The sequence below is a fragment of the Natator depressus genome, chromosome 9, assembly GCF_965152275.1.
Source record: "Natator depressus isolate rNatDep1 chromosome 9, rNatDep2.hap1, whole genome shotgun sequence".
NCBI classification, from domain to species: domain Eukaryota; kingdom Metazoa; phylum Chordata; order Testudines; family Cheloniidae; genus Natator; species Natator depressus.
Genome location: NC_134242.1, coordinates 15,710,964 through 15,730,074, shown reverse-complemented (window position 1 = coordinate 15,730,074; position 19,111 = coordinate 15,710,964). Strand labels below are relative to the sequence as shown.

The following is a 19,111-nucleotide window of genomic DNA, read 5'->3' as shown; positions in this document are numbered from 1 at the left end:
AGAGCCTGGGTCAGCTGGGTGGCAATTTGTTAAGTTGGTGTATCTAGCTGTTTTTGTAGCACAGGCAGGATTACTGCATGTTGTGGGAGACATGGTAGACTGCTCTTTCCAAAGGTGGGAATGGTGGTCTCCAATGGTAGAAGTGCTCTTGATGGTGCTCTTGATTGTCTTTTACCAGCCAGGAACGGCATGAGTCAGTCACATATAATACATTGGGTCCCTGTTGTAGCTGTTTAGGGGACTGTTGTATTTGTCGTTAGATCTAATTTAATATTTGGCATCAGCGCTAACTGGGTTGCTTAACTGCTGTGTATTTGATATGGTTCAAAGGTACAATGGTATAGGCTCTTGGAGCATTATGATGCTTCATGTGTGATTTTTGTATTCTGATGTGGGATATTCAGAGTAAAACTGTAAGGCAAGAACCCCTTAGTAGAGGCAGTACTGTATATTTGGACTACTTCACTGCTACCTCATATGTACGGTTACGGCTTCATGTTCCTACTGACCCTGAACAAATTCACACAGGGCTATGGGAGAGGCTCTTTCTAGTATATAAACTAGACTCAGTGGTGTGTAAATATAATACACACGCTGTGTTGGAACTTGTAACCTCTGAATAAAAATTGACACATTCTTATATTACACAATGACATGTTTCCCCAACGCTGGTCATGTTTAGTATCTACCACCATCTAGAGGGCAGCCGCTGCATCGCTCTTGTTTTCAGAGATGAACCAAAAACTTAAAAAAAAAAAAAAAAAAATCAATGTGCAGTAATTACACCTTGAGATTGATTAAGCTCTCAGTCAGTTATGGAGCACCTTTATTCTGAGCCTTTTGCTTCTCAGGGAAGCTATGTAAGCCTGAGCCTCGCTCTTCTACCGACCTTGTGTTCCATGTGCACGCTATACTGCAAGTTAGCTGATATACACCAAAAAAAACTTCAGATTAACCCCCCCACAGACATGTAGACACACCCTTAGTAGCCCAAAATGTACCTATCTATAGTAGGTATATGGCCCCCATCACCATGGTACCTGAGTACCTCACAATCTTTACTGTATTTATCCTCACAGAACCCCTTGAAGTACAGGTGTGCTATTAGCTCCACTTTAAAAAACAAAGTGGGGAAACTGAGGCACAGACTAAGTGACTTGCCCAAGATCACACAGGAAGTATGTGGCAAAGCACACAGCTGAACCCAGGTCAGTCCTAGGCTACTGCCTTAGCCACTGGACCAGCCTTCCTCTCTATCAGCAATGAAATCTGTAAGGAGATGTTCACAGTACTGATGCTGGGATGGACAGTACAGTGAGCTGCAGTGGGGAAAAGGTGGAAAGAATTCTGAAGTAGAAAGTAGAAGAAGTGGATGAATACCTGAAGGCAATAATTTCAGATGACCCAATATCCTGAATCCTCAACTCATTCATTGCCTTGAGGAGTTCCAGGCCTCTTTGGTATGTCCCACGCTGTGTAAAGACTTGTCTTCAGTGTATAGTTAACCTGAGTGTTGCCATCCGCACACAGAAACCCTTACCTCCAGTGTGGTGGTGGTATAACCTGGAGTTGGCTGGCCAGTCAGGGAGTACAGGCTACAGCCTGATTTAGCACTACTGACTGCTAACACAATCACTCTGTGCAGCTCAAGTGCCATTTCACAGTGTGGCAGCTCTCACTGGAGCGAGGCTAACTCAAGAGGAGTTACTTCAAGCATAGATAACTCTCGTTAACTCTGCAGTGAAGACACAGCCCTAGTGTAACCCCTGTTACATGTCTCTTTCTGTACGCAACCCATAGAGGACAAGAATCTGTTCCAGCTACTAAGCCTGGCTGTGTAACTTAAGCCTGCTCTCTGCTCCAGAGGCCTTAGTTCAGTCCCTTGGGTCAGCCAAGATGGTGGCCATGACATAAATGGGGGCTCATCCAGGATTCAACATGCTCAGGACAAGCTTCCTCTGTCCAGGTAGAGTATGAAACTTACCTCATTGCACAGAAGATGTGAGTCTGCTACAGAGCCTAGCTCAAGTTGTTGTAACTCGTGCTTTTACCTCTGGAGATCCCAGATTAAACACCTGAAGTGCTAGTTTAAAAGGTATGGAGAGTACAGAAGGAGAATACATGATTGGCTGTCCAGGGGAACCCCAGCCCTCCCACTACCTCTAAAATCAATTGTATGTAGAGTAAATAGCTTGTGTTTCTGAAGCCAACATGGTTTACATCAGATATAGTCAATAATCTCCTTTTTTCTAGAAGAGATTTGCCCAAACAAACCCTAAACTCCTGGAATGTTGGAAATCTGAATCCAATTCTGAGTCCTGAATCTACCTTTCAAGACTATTAAAAAATGCCAGGGAAAATAATGCTCCTTCACTGAAAGGCACATATTATGGGTCTACCTCTGATACACAGCTACTGGGCTCTAGCTTTCAAGTCTACAGAAGTCTGGGACTGCTCTTTGCATAGCGTGCAGCTTGCTGTCAAAGAAAGGGGAAAGGATTTCCATCCAGCTCTGGGTGCTGGTTTGAACACACATGCTATTTATGAAGAAATTCTTACTTTCATATTCCCCACTTAAATCCTTGCCTGTTGGAAAAACAAAAAGCTGAAGGGAGCATATTAAAGGCTGAGGCGGATTAGTAGCATATGGTAATTACTTGACGAATTTCCAAAATGGGCTAACTGCTCATACACATACTCAGTCCATGGAAATGGCTTTGAAAGGGGTCATTATAAAAATGCAGTAACACAGTGTGCTAGCCAACTGTTTTGCACAGTTAGGCTCCTGTTCTGCTCTCAGATGTATGCACTGAAGATGATGGGAATTGCACTACGTGAAAAGGGATAGAAACCAGTTTTCTGGAGGCACTTAGACATGTGAATGCCAATACCAATCTTAATGTTAAAATAAGCAGACCAAGGTAATCCAAGGCCATCTGCATTGATGGTGCTGATGAAAACCTTTGCCTTCAGCTCGTCTGCACTGAGGATTGTTGTAATACCAGTTGTGCAGTGTTCCAACTACAACTTGCACAAATCCCTCCTGTTGTTATTATTGTTTCCATTATCTGAATGAGTGTGGTTTCTGTTTCCTTCCTTCTGCTTCCCTTGTGCACACACCCTTGTCATAGCAGTGACCACAGCATAGTAGCACTCCTAAGAATTTCCCAACTGCCATCAACCTTCCCAGCCCAAGTGGAGCTTCATGAGATAAAAGACCATCACCCATTCCCAGTTCCTGTCTGTGCTGCATTGTAAACCATAGTAAAAACAATGAGGAGTACTTGTGGCACCTTAGAGATGAACAAATTTATTTGGGCGTAAGCTTTCATGGGCTAAAACCCACTTCATAGATGCATGGAGTGGAAAATACAGTAAGCAGAATATATTGGCTCTGTCAATCTGTTTCTTCACTTCAACGGGTGGGTATTGTAGTTTTAAGAACGCTTGATAGAGATCCTGTAGGTGTTTGTCTCTGACTGAGGGATTGGAGCAAATGCAGTTCTATCTTAGAGCTGGCTGTAGACAATGGATCGTGTGATGTGGTCTGGATGAAAGCTGGAGGTATGTAGGTAAGTATAGTGGTCGGTAGGTTTCCAGTATAGGGTGGTGTTTATGTGACCATCACTTATTTGCACTGTAGTGTCCAGGAAATGGATCTCTTGGAGCCAGAAGAGTACCCAGAAGTTACCTACTACAGGACAGGCCCAACAAAGAAAGTAACAGAACGCCACTAGCCGTCACCTTCAGCCCCCAACTAAAACCTCTCCAGCGCATCATTAAGGATCTACAACCTATCCTGAAGGATGATCCCTCAGTCTCACAGACCTTGGGAGACAGACCAGTCCTCACTTACAGACAGCCCGCCAACCTGAAGCAAATACTCACCAGCAACTACACACCACACAACAAAAACACTAACCCAGGAACCTATCCCTGCAACAATCCCCGTTGCCAACTCTGCCCACCATATCTACTCAAGGGACACCATCGTTGGACCTAACCACATCAGCCACACCATCAAGGGCTTTGTCAAGTTTCCTTCCCCACTCTGAACTCTAGGGTACAGATGTGGGGACCTGCACGAAAGACCCCCTAAGCTTATTCTTACCAGCTTAGGTTAAAAACTTCCTCAAGGTACAAACTTTGCCTTGTCCTTGAACCCTATGCTGCCACCACCAAGCGTGTTAAATACAGAACAGGGAAAGAGTCCACTTGGAGACGTCTTCCCCACAAAATATCCCCCCAAGCCCTACACCCCCTTTCCTGGCAAAGGCTTGATAAAAGTCCTCACCAATTTGCATAGGTGAACACAGACCCAAACCCTTGGATCTTAAGAACAATGAAAAAGCAATCAGGATCTTAAAAGAAGAATTTTAATTAAAGAAAAAGTAAAAGAATCACCTCTGTAAAATCAGGATGGTAAATACCTTACAGGGTAATCAGATTCAAAACATAGAGAATCCCTCTCGGCAAAACCTTAAGTTACAAAAAGACACAAAAACAGGAGTATACATTCCATTCAGCACAGCTTATTTACCAGCCATTTAAACAAAAGGAAATCTAATGCATTTCTAGCTAGATTACTTACTAACTTAACAGAAGTTTTGAAGAGCATTCCTGACCTGGTCCCGGCAAAAGCATCACACAGACAGACTTTTTGCTTTCCCCCCCTCCAGCTTTGAAAGTTACTTGTCTCCTCATTGGTCATTTTGGTCAGGTGCCAGCGAGGTTATCCCAACTTCTTAACCCTTTACAGGTGAAAGGGTTTTGCCTCTGGCCAGGATGGATTTTATAGTTCTGTATACAGAAAGGTGGTTACCCTTCCCTTTATATTTATGACAGGCTTGTTCACCTGCACATCTACCAATGTGATATATGCCATCATGTGCCAGCAATGCCCCTCTGCCATGTACATTGGCCAAACTGGACAGTCTCTATGCAAAAGAATAAATGGACACAAATCAGACGTCAAGAATTATAACATTCAAAAACCAGTAGGAGAACACTTCAATCTCCCTGAACTTTGACTTCAATAACAGACTTAAAAGTGGCAATTCTTCAACAACAAAACTTCAAAAACAGACCCCAATGAGAAACGGCAGAACTGGAATTAATTAGCAAGCTGGACACCATCAAATTAGGCTTGAATAAAGCCTGGGAGTGGATGGATCGCTACAACAACTAAAAACTAATTTCCCCATGCTTATTTCCCCCTACTGTTACTCACACCTTCTTGTCAACTGTTTGAAATGGGACACCCTGATTACCACTACAAAAGTGATTTTTCCTCCTGTTGATAATAGCCCACTTCCACTTTAATTGAATTGTCTTGTTAGAACTGACTCCTCACTTGGTAAGGCAACTCCCATCTTTTCATGTACTGTGTATATATTTTCTGCCTACTGTATTTTCCACTCCATGCATCCGATGAAGTGGGTTTTAGCCCACGAAAGCTTATGTCCAAATAAATGCGTTAGTCTCTAAGGTGCCACAAGTACTCCTCGTTTTTGCTGATACAGACTAACACAGCTACCGCTCTGAAACCTGTAAACTGTAGTGCCTCCTCACCAATAAGAGCTTCCTTATGATTCAAGACTCATCAACATGCACAAAACTTGCAGGGTTTCCCACGGGGGACATACAGTATAGAAAGGCCATTAGTAGCAAACTACACAATGGTTGACCGCATGCTAACAGCTCTTCCATTTCCTCATAGCCAGTGCTAATCTCAAGATAACAGAGACTTGTGCAGCCATAATAACATTATCTTTGTGTTATAATATCTTTCCCTTTGTCCTCAAATACTAATTCACAGTATGTTTAATTATTCACACCAGGTTGACTGTTTAGAAGATTATTCATCTCTGTTTCGAGTTATAAACACTTTATCACTGCAGAAAAGTTTTTCTTTAAAAAAGGAAGAATTTTTCCAAAATTAATTTATGTGCCAGCTTCAACTTTAATAGGCCTTCTTGATGTAATCATTCTGAGCTAAATATTCCAAGTAATCAATCAAAGCAGTGGAACTAATTTTGTACCTGTCACTTTTGATTTTTCCAATAAAAAATGAGCATTTTACTCACCGTGCTGTTGTGATTCAAGCTCTTAAAGCCTTCATTCAACTTGCATCAAAGCTTCAGAGACATACTTGAAAATCGGAAGAGATGGCACAAATTGCAGAGAAACTAAAACAGATTGATTTTTTGGGGAATAAAAGAAACCTCTTGTTATTTTCTTTGAGTCTTTAGAGCTGTCTCCACAAAGCCTTATAATTTTTCCTTCTTCCTCTACCCAAACACCTAGAATGCCTTAGTAACTCCATGCATACAAAAAAACCATGCCATTTTAAAAGTTTGTGTATTATTGAGACTTCAATAGATCAACGTTCTACTAGCAGAGGCCCAAAGAACTGATCTCACAACATGGCCCTTGAAGGCAGACGCTCGTAACAGCCTCGGGGAGAAAGAAAGAATCCTCTGTTGCTTCCTCTCCAGGGCAGAAAAGGCTTCTGGCACACTGTTTTGAGCCAGATTACCTTTAGAACAATTTACCTGTTGGAGGAAGCCGAAACTGGGAGATTATCTGGCTGCACGGTCGGTTCCCCTTGGTGTAAAGATGGCTGGAGAGGATCATCCTGGAGAAGAACCAGCCCATTAAACACTGCAGCGGTGGCAGCTATCGTTCAAAATACATGTATGCTGCCTTTTCCCTCAGCAAGGGCTGAGGGTTACAGGAATACTCAGCTGTGTAAATTGTTCATTTGAATTATGTATGGTGAGTAAAATCCCAGCCATGTTTCATAGATTTGTAGATATTTAGGTCAGAAGGGACCATTATGATCATTTAGTCTGACCTCCTGCACAACACAGGCCAGAGAATTTCACCCACCACTCCTGCAAAAAACCTCTCACCTATATCTGTGCTATTGAAATCCTCAAATCGTGGTTTAAAGACTTCAAGGAGCAGAGAATCCTCCAGCAAGTGTTGAAGTCAATGGGAATTTTACCATTGATTCCAGCAGGGCTGGGATTTCACCTATGAAGTTTTCTCCTCTTCCTCCTTGCATGGTATGCAAACTGTGGATTATGAACCAGAAACTACGGCTTAAAAAAAACCAGACAGGCTACCATCAGACATAGACGAAAGAACGCACAACATGCACAGTTATGTGAGCACAGTAACCATGGGCTTGATTCTCCTTTACACTGAGACTGCTTTACATCAGTATAAAGGGGCCTTTCTGTAAATGACAGTCAGGCCCATACCTCTCGATACTGAGCAGTTTCTTCTTGTACACTAGTTCTACACCAACATGACTGCACATTGAGATAGCACAGATTTTGCCTGCACTTGGAATAGGAAATAACTATGGTCGCTGTAGACAAACGCTGTCTTTTTAAGCGTGTCCACAGTACATTATAATAATAATCATTGCAACATCTCCAGCCAGTACTTCCATGACGGAGAAGTGACTGACAGGCCTCAGTGTTACTGTTGCTCTTCTCTGTTATCTTCACTTCCAAGATCATAGAAGTTTGATGCAGGAAGCATATAATTAGCTGTGAGATTTAGAAGTCAGGGCAGAAAAGGCTTAAGGTGTCAATCAAGAGCTGCTTACTTTAGTCCCAGCCGCATCCTGCCTCATTGAAACTCCTTGCTGCCTTATCTTGGTTTATTGTGTCTATCCAGGGAACAGATTGTATTGGAAAGGTTTGAAGTCAGCGATAACCTTGGGGCACTGGAAGGGCGAGTAAAGCATAAGAAACAGAGAATTAGCATGCTTCTGTTTTTGCAGAAGAGTTTGAATATTCCATGGCTGCTTTGTTCATGGAGGTCAGCAATAGCTTGCTCCTTTCTCTCTCAACTCAGAACTTCCTTTATTCAACTTTAAAATGGACAGTGACAATTTAAGAGCCATGTTAGAAACAGACAAATTTCCTTGCAGATGTACCTTTGGATTATTAAAATAAAAGTCAAATTTTCTCAGTGTTGTTTTACTTTTGCTGTTTCTCTCAGCTTGGACAAAGCAACCTCAGTGAAGTCAGCTTCACTTTTGTGTATAATAATAATACCTTGCTCTTATGCAGGGCTTTTCATCAGTAGTGCTCAATGTGCTTTACAAAGGAGATTACTACTATTATCCCCATTTTACAGATGGGGAAACTGAGGCACAAGGAGGTGAAGTGACCTGGCCAAGGTCAACCAGCAGGCAAGTAGAACAGCTGGGACTATAATCTTGATCTTCAAAGTCACAATCCAATGCCTTATTCACTAGGCTATACTGACTGTCCCATAGTAAGTTTCACTTTCAGGTTCTCGGGACTAAAATGTTTGGGGTGCACCCACCATAGGACAATTTTAAAAAAATATTTCCATTGGCTACCTTAAACCAGTGTTTCTGAAACTTTTCAGGTTGGCCACCCCTTATTCAAAGTCAAAATTTTTCACAATCCCTTTACATTTATTTTATTATAAAAGCGAGAGTAAAAAATTGTATCCATGTCAGGGTTCCCTCCCCACTCTGAACTCTGGGGTACAGATGTGGGGCCCCACATGAAAGACTCCCTAAGCTTATTTCTACCAGCTTAGGTTAAAAACTTCCCCAAGGCACAAATCCTTTCCTTGTCCTTGGACAATATTGCTGCCACCACCACCAAGTGATTTAGACAAAGATTCACGAAAAAGGACCACTTGGCGTTCCTATTTCCCCAAAATATCCACCCAAACCTCTTCACCCCCTTTCCTGGGGAGGCTTGAGAATAATATACCAACCAATTGCCTTTACTAAAAGTACAGACCAGACCCTTTATCTTTAGGAAACTAAAAATCAATCAATCAGGTTCTTAAAAGAAGAACTTTATTATAAAGAAAAAAGTAAAAGAAGCACCTCTGTAAAACCAGGATGGAAGATAATTTTACAGGGTAATAAAAAGATTTAAAACACAGAGGATTCCCCTCTAGGCTCAACTTCAAAGTTACAAAAACAGAAATAAACCTCCCTCTTAAAATTCACAAGCTAAAACAAAAGATACTCTAATGCATTTCCTTGCCTTTACTTACAATTTCTGTAAATTTAGATGTATTATTTCAGGTATCTTTGTAGGAGCTGGTTTACCTGCTTGATCTCTCTCTCTCCATCCCGAGAGGGAACAAAGACAGCAGAAACAAAACCTCCCCCCCAAGATTTGAAAGTATCTTCTTTCCCCATTGGTCCTTCTGGTCAGGTGCCAACTAGGTTAATTGAACTGATTAACCCTTTACAGGTATGTGATTCTGTACCTCTGGCCAGGAAGGATTTTATGTACTGCATACATAAAGTTGTTACCCTTCCCTTTATAATTATGACAATCCATAATAACAATGATCAGTTTATATAATTCATTGGTGTGTATTTTGAGAGGCTGACAAAGAACACTTGACCTTGATGAGGGAGGGTATGAGGGGAGCAAGATTTTCTTGGCTTTAGATGGTAATAAAATTTTCAATGCATCACAACGGGCAATTGCCTTTTGTGACCTCCTAAAGGATGGGACCCACCCGTTGAGAAACACTGACTTCTATAGAAACATTTCTACTGCATGACAAAGCTTGTATTCATAAAATCTAAATTTGGGGCCTGATTTGAGTGCAAGTTGTCAGGGCCAGGTCATAGGCAGTTTGTGGGCACAAAGTGAGCTGCTCGGTTTCAGACCCAAGGTCAGAGATCAGTTCGGGGCCAGAGCAGATCAAACTGCAAAGTCAGAGTCCATTACCAAACTGAGAGCATGGAATGAGAATCAGGGTGAGGCTGGGCCAGTGTGGGGAGTCAGTAATGGTCCTAAGCCAAAGTCAGTAAACCAAGATCAGGGTCAGGAGCTGAGCCTAAGTCAAGAGCCAGGGTCAAGGTGAGTCACAGCAAGGAGAGGTGAGGCAGGATCTAGGGCAGAAGCACACACCAAAGATCTACTTTAATCAAACAACTTCCAGAAATGGCTTCCTGGTTTATATAGGGAGTGCCAGCCAATCAGGGAATTGCAGAGGGCTGCCATTCATGCTCTTAGGGTGGGACTTCCTGCAGTACTTGTTGGTGACAGCCCTGACTGAGTCCTGGTTGCAACGAGGATGTAGCAGCTGCCGGGAGCCATACAGACCCTGGTTCTAGAACTCAGGGTTCTTGTAGCAATGTTCCTTTAAAATATATTGGTTTTCATTGACTACAGACAAGTTAGCAATCCCCTTGTCCCAGCGGTAACTTTATCTTGGGCTGCATTTTTAATGATTTTTTTCACCGAGTCTGCTTTGCCTTTACATTGCTATGGAGTTCCACTGATTGCTGAGGAAGTTTTCTTCATTTGGTGCAAGAGCAGAATTAGGTCCACGGCGTGCAAAATGATCATCATTCCAAAAGCAATTTAAAATGAAAAGTCATCACCCAAATGTTTCTGATACGTTATATTTAGTTATATTTTAGTCACTTAATACATATCTGTTTACCAAATACAATAATAGATAGGGAAGGAAGCAGCCATTAGCAGAAACAGGGACACAAAACTGTCAATTCAAAACCCTTCACAGAAGGAGCATTCACTCTGGTCACAATTTTATCCATCTAAAGCGGAGAAGTACAGCAAGTTGGAATCACGTCAACCCTTGTACATCTGAAGTACAAATATTTTGGAAGCTCTAGTTTTATCAATTAGTTTAGTTAGCGGAAACTTGTACATTTCTTGACCCGTGAATTTAAAAACACTCATTTCCTGGATATCAGGATAGAGCCAGATAAATACGACTTACTCACAATATCTATGTTATTTTATGAAACTGCACTGGTAGGTTAAAAATGAACGGGTCACAAGTGCTTGAAAAGAAAAAAAGAAAAGAAGGCCAAAAAAAAAGTACGGGTGCATTCAGTTTTAGATTTACAGTCTGTGGGCCTAATTATATCTAATTTACACATTAGTTTTACACTGCATACATTCATTCCCTGCAATGGAGGAACACTCCCAACTAACACCCTGATTCGGCAAGGGTCTGGATTTCGGTGGGGCTCAGCATGGGTGAGAAGAGCCCTGCGGCTAGTACGGCAGATGCCCGGCCTCATCCTATTGCACACCTAAAATGGCACTGTGCAGGCTCTTGCTTTGCTCATATCAGAGGTCAGGGGGCACTCTGGGCCAAATTCTCTGCTGATTTTGAAATGGTGGAACTTCACTGAGGTCAATGGAGCTATGTTAATTCACACCAACAGAGGAGCTGGCCCTAAGCTGTGGGAAAAAAACCAAAAATAAAACAAAAGCAGTCGTGTAAACTTTACACTGTAAAGGGTCATACCAACTTTTTTCATTTGTCCCAAAACTGCCTCAGCTTGACTTTTAAATAAAACGCACAGTGTAATAACTGTACAAACACCTATAAAAATGTGGGTCTCCTTTTAAGGCAGATAATCACATAATATGAGTAGAAGAACACATTAAAATAATATCAAAGAGGGCAAGTTGTGCAGTCTTCACTTAAGCAAAACTGCCACTGAAGGCAATGGGGCAGAATGGCTGTAAGATCGGGTTCTAAAACGTGAAGTTAATTTTAAAAATATGCCTGGATTCTAATATGACAAAGGAAATGTACAGATATATTGATCCTTCTCCGGTGCCAGTCCCCACCAAAACTCTCACCACCTTCGCTGGGGCCATTCCCCAGCAATGCTTCTGGGATAAGTCCCAGGAGCTTATCCGAATTCCTGTTATAGCTTATGAATCCCTCACATTTCTAATTGCTCTTACATTTCATCTTGCTTCCCTGGCCACCTTGCTTCTGAGGTTGAGTCTACACTAGAGAAGGTCTGCTGGCATAGTTATGCCTGTATAGCTATACTAACACACTCTCCTAATGTAGGTACAAGCTTCTTCCGGCAAAAAATATGCTTTTGCCGGTTTACCAGCATCTACACTGGGGCTTTTGCTGGTATAAATGTCATTTAAAAAAAAAATCACACCCCTAATCAACATTATTGTATGGGCAAAATTTTTTAGTGTAGACCTGGCTTAAGCTAAAATGTTGCTGGACTCCCTTCCAAGTCTGTCTGTGCTGCTTGCGAAAAGGCCAGAGAGGACGCTGAGTGACAAAAGGCACTTCCTTCCCTTGGGACTGATCCTGTTGTCATGTCAGCCAACGGCAAGCCTCTTTCATTGAAAACAGGATCAGACCTTTGGGGTTTGTCGATGTTGCAGCTACAAACTAGCCTCCCAACCTGGGTAGACAGACTCATGCTAGCAGGGCTCGAGCTAGCATGCTAAAAATAGCAGCATGAACCTTGTGGCATGGGCTGTCAAGCCTTGGGGGACTTGAGGACCCAATCTTCATCCTGAGCTGCAACATCCACAGCTTAGCTTGAACCCACTAGCATGAGTCTGTATGCAGGGCTAGGAGGTTTGCTCCCAGCTGCAGTGTAGGTAGACATACCTTAAGTGTGCTGCCCTTGAGCACTCTCAGCATCAGCTGGTTTGGGGAGTACAAGCCCAGAAGCTGAGCCAAAGGCCTGGGATCTCCTGCATAGCAATGGGTGGCTTTTTTGGTACACATTATTTTAATAATGAAGTGCTTAGATTATGAAATCTTATTTTTCATGGGTTTTTTTACAATGCATAATTTTCTATGCTAAAAAGTAAGTCCAATCCTGCATCTATACAACAAAACATATATTAAAATATCCCGCTATTTAAAAATATATACGGACATGGTAAGAAGTGATGTTGAATTCTTGTACTGGCACCTGCTTAGGAATATCCACCATAACTCTTCCATCCAGGTTGAATCATGAAATATAAAATCTGAGTCTGGAAGAGATTTTTTCCTCTTTTCTTACAATCTTTTAAAAATAAAAGCCACAAAAACAGTTCACATATTTCAGGAACTACTATCACTAAAAACAGCATCACTGCTTACAGTACCGTATATTTGCAAATGATTATGCCATGATTTGCTTTGGGTATTCAAAGTAAAAGTAAAACCGCCAGGGTATTAAGAATTAAAGAGTGGTGACTGTTTATGTGCAGAGACCAGGTGTTAAACATCACCCCTGCTGTGGCTTCATAGCATGTGAAAGAAAAGTCTAATTAACAGACATTCACAAAAGACACCAACTGCTGTGAATATGCATGAAGAATGATGTGAGGGCACATACTGCACTGTAAATTCTACAGAGCAGAATACTTCCTCTTGTGAATACTTGTAGGCCTGTGTACTGTAATGTACCTTGATACTGCAAGTTGTTCTGCATGTGTGAACCCTGGCCTCGTAGTGTGAACCTTCACTGAAGTCAGTGGAACTATTCATGGACGTAGGTGTCCATCCATACTGAGCAGCTTGCAGAGTCGGGGCCTTCAAGTGTAAGAGGATTCCAGAATCCTGGCAACATTTGAATGACTCCACTGAAAAATATTGAATTTCAAGATGCATCAATTCCCCAAAGTATGAGGAATGGCAAAGTTTTGTCTTGGCTTTCTTCTTATTATTATTTCTTTCTTTTCCCTCCATCCATAAAGGAAAATAAAATAAAGGTGTTCAGTTAATGTCAAGAGTCTGGCATCCAACAAAATCAGGGAAATTCAAAATAAAGAATTTCTTAACCTATCCTTTCACATTGAGCAGAATTCACTCCTGTGCAGAGAGCCAACACAACGCCTATAAGTTACTTTAATTCTATTTAAGCCTTATTTAAAGTGCTGCATAGATCCTGGGCTAACTCTATGCACAAGGGTGAATCCACCCTCTGTTTTCAGCTGGTGTCAAGATCTTCAAGTTATGAGGTATTTTATATGCCGCAAATGCTACAAAGCCAATGTATGGTACAAAGGGGGTGGATTAAGAATGGTGTTTCAATACTAATTCAAAATTCCTGGGCTGTATGGGTTGACATCAGACCCCTAACATCATCTGAAATGGGCAAATGGTTTGGGTTTTGCATGTCAGTTGCATTGCAGTTTTGGAAAGACAACCTGGGGTACAAGAAGCTGGGTCACGTTACCTATGAAGTCACAAAGTTTCAATACCACTTCAAAGAGGTGCTGTAAGGATTCAATGATGATCATGAGATGCTCAGGTACTATTGTGATAGGAGCCATATGAGCATCTAGACAGATATATGATAGGAGCATTATATGCTTCTTTAGGTTTCGTTGTAGATCTGGTGTGAATGAATATGCTGTTCTGGTTTGGGCCTCTTTCCACTATGAATCTATACTTGTGTGGTTTAATGGTAATATGTGGCAGGCTATAATCATTTCATATTAGCAGTTTTGTTCAAACTAAAAATGGCCAACAGTTTTTAGCGTGAAATTAAAAGCCTTGGGCTAGTGTTAAAAGCAAAAGTATTTTGATGTTTTAGTTTCCTGGCTTTGCAGTGGTTGCCTGATAGCATATTTCTCTAGCACAGGAGCTGGCAGGTAAGCCCTGGGTCTCATTTTAAACAACAAATATGATTCTAAAGAACAATGCCCAACAAATCTTGAGGGAACCCAGTTATCTGCAGTGCACTAAACAAAATCACAGTACCGATAAACACACTGCAGTTTACTTCATAAAAGCTGTGCATGCACTATTGACAGATTAAATAGACCACTGGTTCACCAAGTATAAGGAATGGCTGTAACTCCTGTCCATATCACTAACTGCATCTATAAAATATGAGCATGAAGCAACACAAAACATAGCAACTAGCTAGGACTTGGGCTGCCCTTGAGGAATGTTAGTGTTGGTTACTTATTAACGTGATGTAGCATTGGAAAATGACTCTATGCCTAATTACTTTTCTTAAAATATACAGACCAATCAGCTTAACTGTAAGATATGTGCCAACTGTGTTTTGGGCATATCTTTCAAAAGGGTGTCATGATTTTTTTGATAAACTAATGAACGTTAAGCATATTGGAAGCTTGTCAAACGTCTTTTTTTTTTTAAAGGACAAATTTACTTATAATCATTGGAATTTTTTAGCAAAGAAAAACATAGCAATAAAAGTTTGTAAGCCTTATGGATAAGGTATGGTGAAGGCTTTTACTGGACCACAGATTAAGGGTCACATTTGGCCCTTGTTTGGTGAATGGCACTCCCACTGAATCAGTTAACATTCTGCATTCAGAGATGGGAGTTTCAGCTTCTCCTTCTATCTAGACAGGAACCCATTATTATGAGTTTCTTATTAACTGTGCTGCTCGTATTAGTAAATGGATAGCAAAAAGATTTACCATGTTGAGTGAGTTTATCAGTCCTTGGGATGACCTGGAGTCACACTTCTGCATTGCAGAGACTGTTCAAAACCAAGTCTTTCCATTACTGGAGCTGGTCACAGAGACTAGTTCAGTTCTATCTCCCCACTAGCCTCTGGAGCGTGATCGAACTCGGTATGAGTGACTTTGATCAACCTTGAACATCGTCAGCTCAAAATTTCAACTCTTACTCAACTGTTACTGGGTTCTTGTTCTTTACAGGTGAAACAGTGGAAAAGAACACAGGGGAGTATTTAAGGCAGTGTATACACACAGCACTATGATCCAAAACACAGGACCCAGTTTTGCCAGCCTAGCTTTTGGGGTTCTCTTCTCCCTAATACATAGCAGCAGGCTTTCCTTTAGCTAGAAAAATGTAGGGTTAAAAAGTTGATTCTCCCTTGGGGAAAAAATTATAGTTTAGATAGTAAGAAAAAGGGTAGCTGAACTCAAACAAGTTCTGCAAACCCTGAAAAAACAGAATTCAAGAGATTCCCATCACCTCAATCTCCATTAGGGATTGCCCATCACTGAGACCTACAGTGTCATGCTGTGCATGAGGAATGTTGATTGCTGTAGTTGTAGTAAAAAAAACAATGTTTTCCCCTGGGGCCAGGAGAAGAGACAGCACCACTGATTTTGACGTAAGAGTTCAGAGTAGCAGCCGTGTTAGTCTGTATCCTCAAAGAGAAAAGGAGGACTTGTGGCACCTTAAGAGACGAACAAATTTATTTGAGCATAAGCTTTCATGAGCTACAGCTCACTTCATCGGATGCATGCTCAAATAAATTTGTTAGTCTCTAAGGTGCCACAAATAATCCTTTTCTTTTGACATAAGAGAGTTAGCCCTTTGCCGTATACGCAATGTAACATCTAAGCGCGATAGACAATGATCATAGGAACATCTGAGTTGGCCTCAGGCAACATTTCCCAACCATTATGGAGGGGTAAGCAGTGGGAGAATACTTGAGGGAATACAAAACAGAGATGATGAAGAGGGTAACTCCAGCTGGTAATAACTATAAGCACACAAAGATTTAGAAAGCACAAACAGCCTACAACCCCTGGGTATCACAATAACTATACACGTGTGATCATGCTGGCAGTAGTAATATACATTATGATTTCTCTCCCTTCATAGGGGTGGCCTGCATCTTTAAGGTGCTTAGAATATGTCTGTAAAGAAGTACTGTCCTTTCAATTAATATAGCTTGTCACTGATCATAAGTGCCAAATTTTCTTTCCCTCCCCATAACAGTCATTTTGTCTGAAGCTGTTCCACCAAAATCCTTAAGAAAGGCACATTAGTTTGATGGAGACCTTTCGGTGGCTACCTTGGCAATACAAAGCTTCCTGAAATCATCAGGTATGCAAACTTGTCTCCAAGGAGCCAGACTTTAAATTCTAAAGCCGTCTATATCACCCTAAGTCCAAACTTCCATGGGAACCATGGATTCTTTTGTTCCAACAGAAGGCAGCAAGTTTTCTTCATCCAGGAAACGAAAGGGGAATTGCACTAGAAATCCATGAATCTTCTTTAATTCTTCTGCTGCTTTTGCAGCATCTTGGGTTACCAATTTTGACTTGGCGATGAAGTCACGCAGCTGGGCTAAATTAGTCACCTCATCACTGGGAAGGCATCGAAACACCTGATTTGAAATGGAAAGAGGAGGTGGTACATAAGCATACAGGAAAATATCACTACATGCCTTCCATAGCGCAAACTGACGCTACGGTAAACACCTTCATATATATTGAAGTGAATTGGTTAATGGAGCCTGGGGAGCTTAACAACTTGTACACACGCCTGTATGAGAAAATCTGTACATCAATCTCCCTACAAGAGATTATCCAAAATTAGCAATAGCTAGTTTGCTTGATCAGTGAGCCTTGCTTTGCATATGGCCAAATAGAAGATTCTTTCCTGCAGGGCCTGATTCTCTCCTAACACATACTGATGTAAAACAAGAGCTCCAGAAACTGGAACTACAGTAACTCCTCATTTAATGTTGTAGTTATGTTCCTGAAAAATGTGACTTTAAGCGAAACAATGTTAAGCGAATCCAATTTCCGCATAAGAATTAATGTAAACAGGCGGGGTTAGGTTCCAGGGAAATTTTTTTCACCAGACAAAAGGCTATATTATACACACACACACACACACACACACACACACAGAGTATAAGTTTTAAACAAACAATTTAATACTGGTACACAGCAATGATGATTGTGAAGCTTGATTGAGGTGATGAAGTCAGAGGGTTGGATATTTCCCAGGGAATGCCTTACTGCTAAATGATGAACTAGCAATCAGCTGAGCCCTCAAGGGTTAACCCATTGTCATTAATGTAGCCTCACACTCTACAAGGCAGCAAGAATGGAGGGAGCAGAGACAGCATGGCAGACAAAGACACACCCCCTGTGTGAGAGAGACAGAAAGATATGCATTGCCCCTTTAAGTACACTGACCCCACTCTAAGTACACTGCCTTTTTAAGTAGATCCGCAAGTAGAGACAGAAGCTGCTGCCAGGAAGTTCCCTCCGTGTCGTGTCGTCCCCCAGCCCCTGCTCTATGGAAATGGGGTAAGTGGGGTTCAGGAGCAGAGGGGGACACCCTGACATTAGCACCCCCCCCCACACTGCAAGCAGGAGGCTCCGGGGAACAGCTCCAAGGCAGAGGGCAGGAGCAGCACATGGCAGTGGGGGAAGAGACAGCTGAACTGCCGACAATTGATAGTCTGGCTGGGAGGCTGCCGCTCAGAGAACTTAGGGGATTGGGGAGCTGATGGGGGGCTGCCGGCCCACCCTGGTTCCAAGCCCCCACCAGTTCGCTCCAATGGGCTGCTCTTCCTGCAAGCAGTGGACAAAGCAGGTGGCTGCCAAACAACGTTATAAGGGAGCATTGCGCAACTTTAAACAAGCATGTTCTCTAACTGATCAGCGACGTAACAATGAAACAACATTAACCGGGACGACTTTAAGTTAGGAGTTACTGTACAATACTCTGCAAAATCAGTGTATAAATGTGAGGAGAATCAGAGTTGCTACCTTGCTTGTCTGCCAACAGTATTTAAGGGTCAAAAAAGTTATGCCATTGGCTAAAAGAAAACCCTTCATCTGTTGTGGCCCTTTCCTGCTCAGAGCTTGTGTAGTTTCATGACATTACACAGTATTCAATCCATCTTGATGAGATCTACAGCTTGAACCCTCCCGCCCCACCAGTCCCTCTCCCACAAAGCCAAGATGTTGCTTCTCTCCTTTACATCCATCAACAGTGAGCCTGTTGGGAGCAAAAAGAGAAAACGAGCCAGGTACTTCACCTTGTCAAAAATAGTGGCATTGCGGGCAGCTGTTGAAACCCACACCTCCTTGAAGAATCTGTCAGAGACTGGATCCTGGAGATCAGCACTGAGGTCTGCTGAACAACCAAGAACAACCCTGAAAAAGGGGGGGAAAGAACTGATGTCATTGGAAAGTAACACAGAACCCTCCAGAGGATTTTCATGAACAGGAATGTGATCCGTATCATCAGCTTTCTTCTGGAGGAAAACAACACAAGCAGTTATTGAGTAAAGTGACCCTAGAAAACCACCCAAAAGCCAAAACTCATAAAGGACCCATGTTATAGAGTGGTCACTTTGGATAGGCTATTACCAGCAGGAGAGTGAGTTTGTGTGTGTGGTTTTTGGAGGGGGGTGAGGGGGTGAGAGAACCTGGATTTCTGCAGGAAATGGCCCACCTTGATTATCATACACATTGTGAAGAGAGTGGTCACTTTGGATGGGCTATTACCAGCAAGAGAGTGAGTTTGTCTGTGGGGGGGCGGAGGGTGAGAAAACCTGGATTTGTGCTGGAAATGGCCCAAC

General features: G+C 42.1%; 1 protein-coding gene across 4 annotated transcripts in view; it reads right to left on the bottom strand.

Moving 5' to 3' along the window:
• Positions 1 to 10,428: 10,428 nt before the first annotated feature.
• Positions 10,429 to 19,111, bottom strand: part of PLD1 (phospholipase D1) — a 120,755-nt gene continuing 112,072 nt past the window's right edge. For all 4 annotated transcript variants that reach the window (XM_074963566.1, XM_074963567.1, XM_074963568.1 and 1 more), the window contains 2 exons: positions 18,566 to 18,683; positions 10,429 to 16,894 (listed from right to left, as the gene is read on the bottom strand). In XM_074963566.1, coding sequence (XP_074819667.1) covers positions 16,670 to 16,894; positions 18,566 to 18,683 — 343 coding nt within the window. In that variant the 3' untranslated portion in view covers positions 10,429 to 16,669. The remainder of the gene's footprint in view (positions 16,895 to 18,565; positions 18,684 to 19,111) is intronic.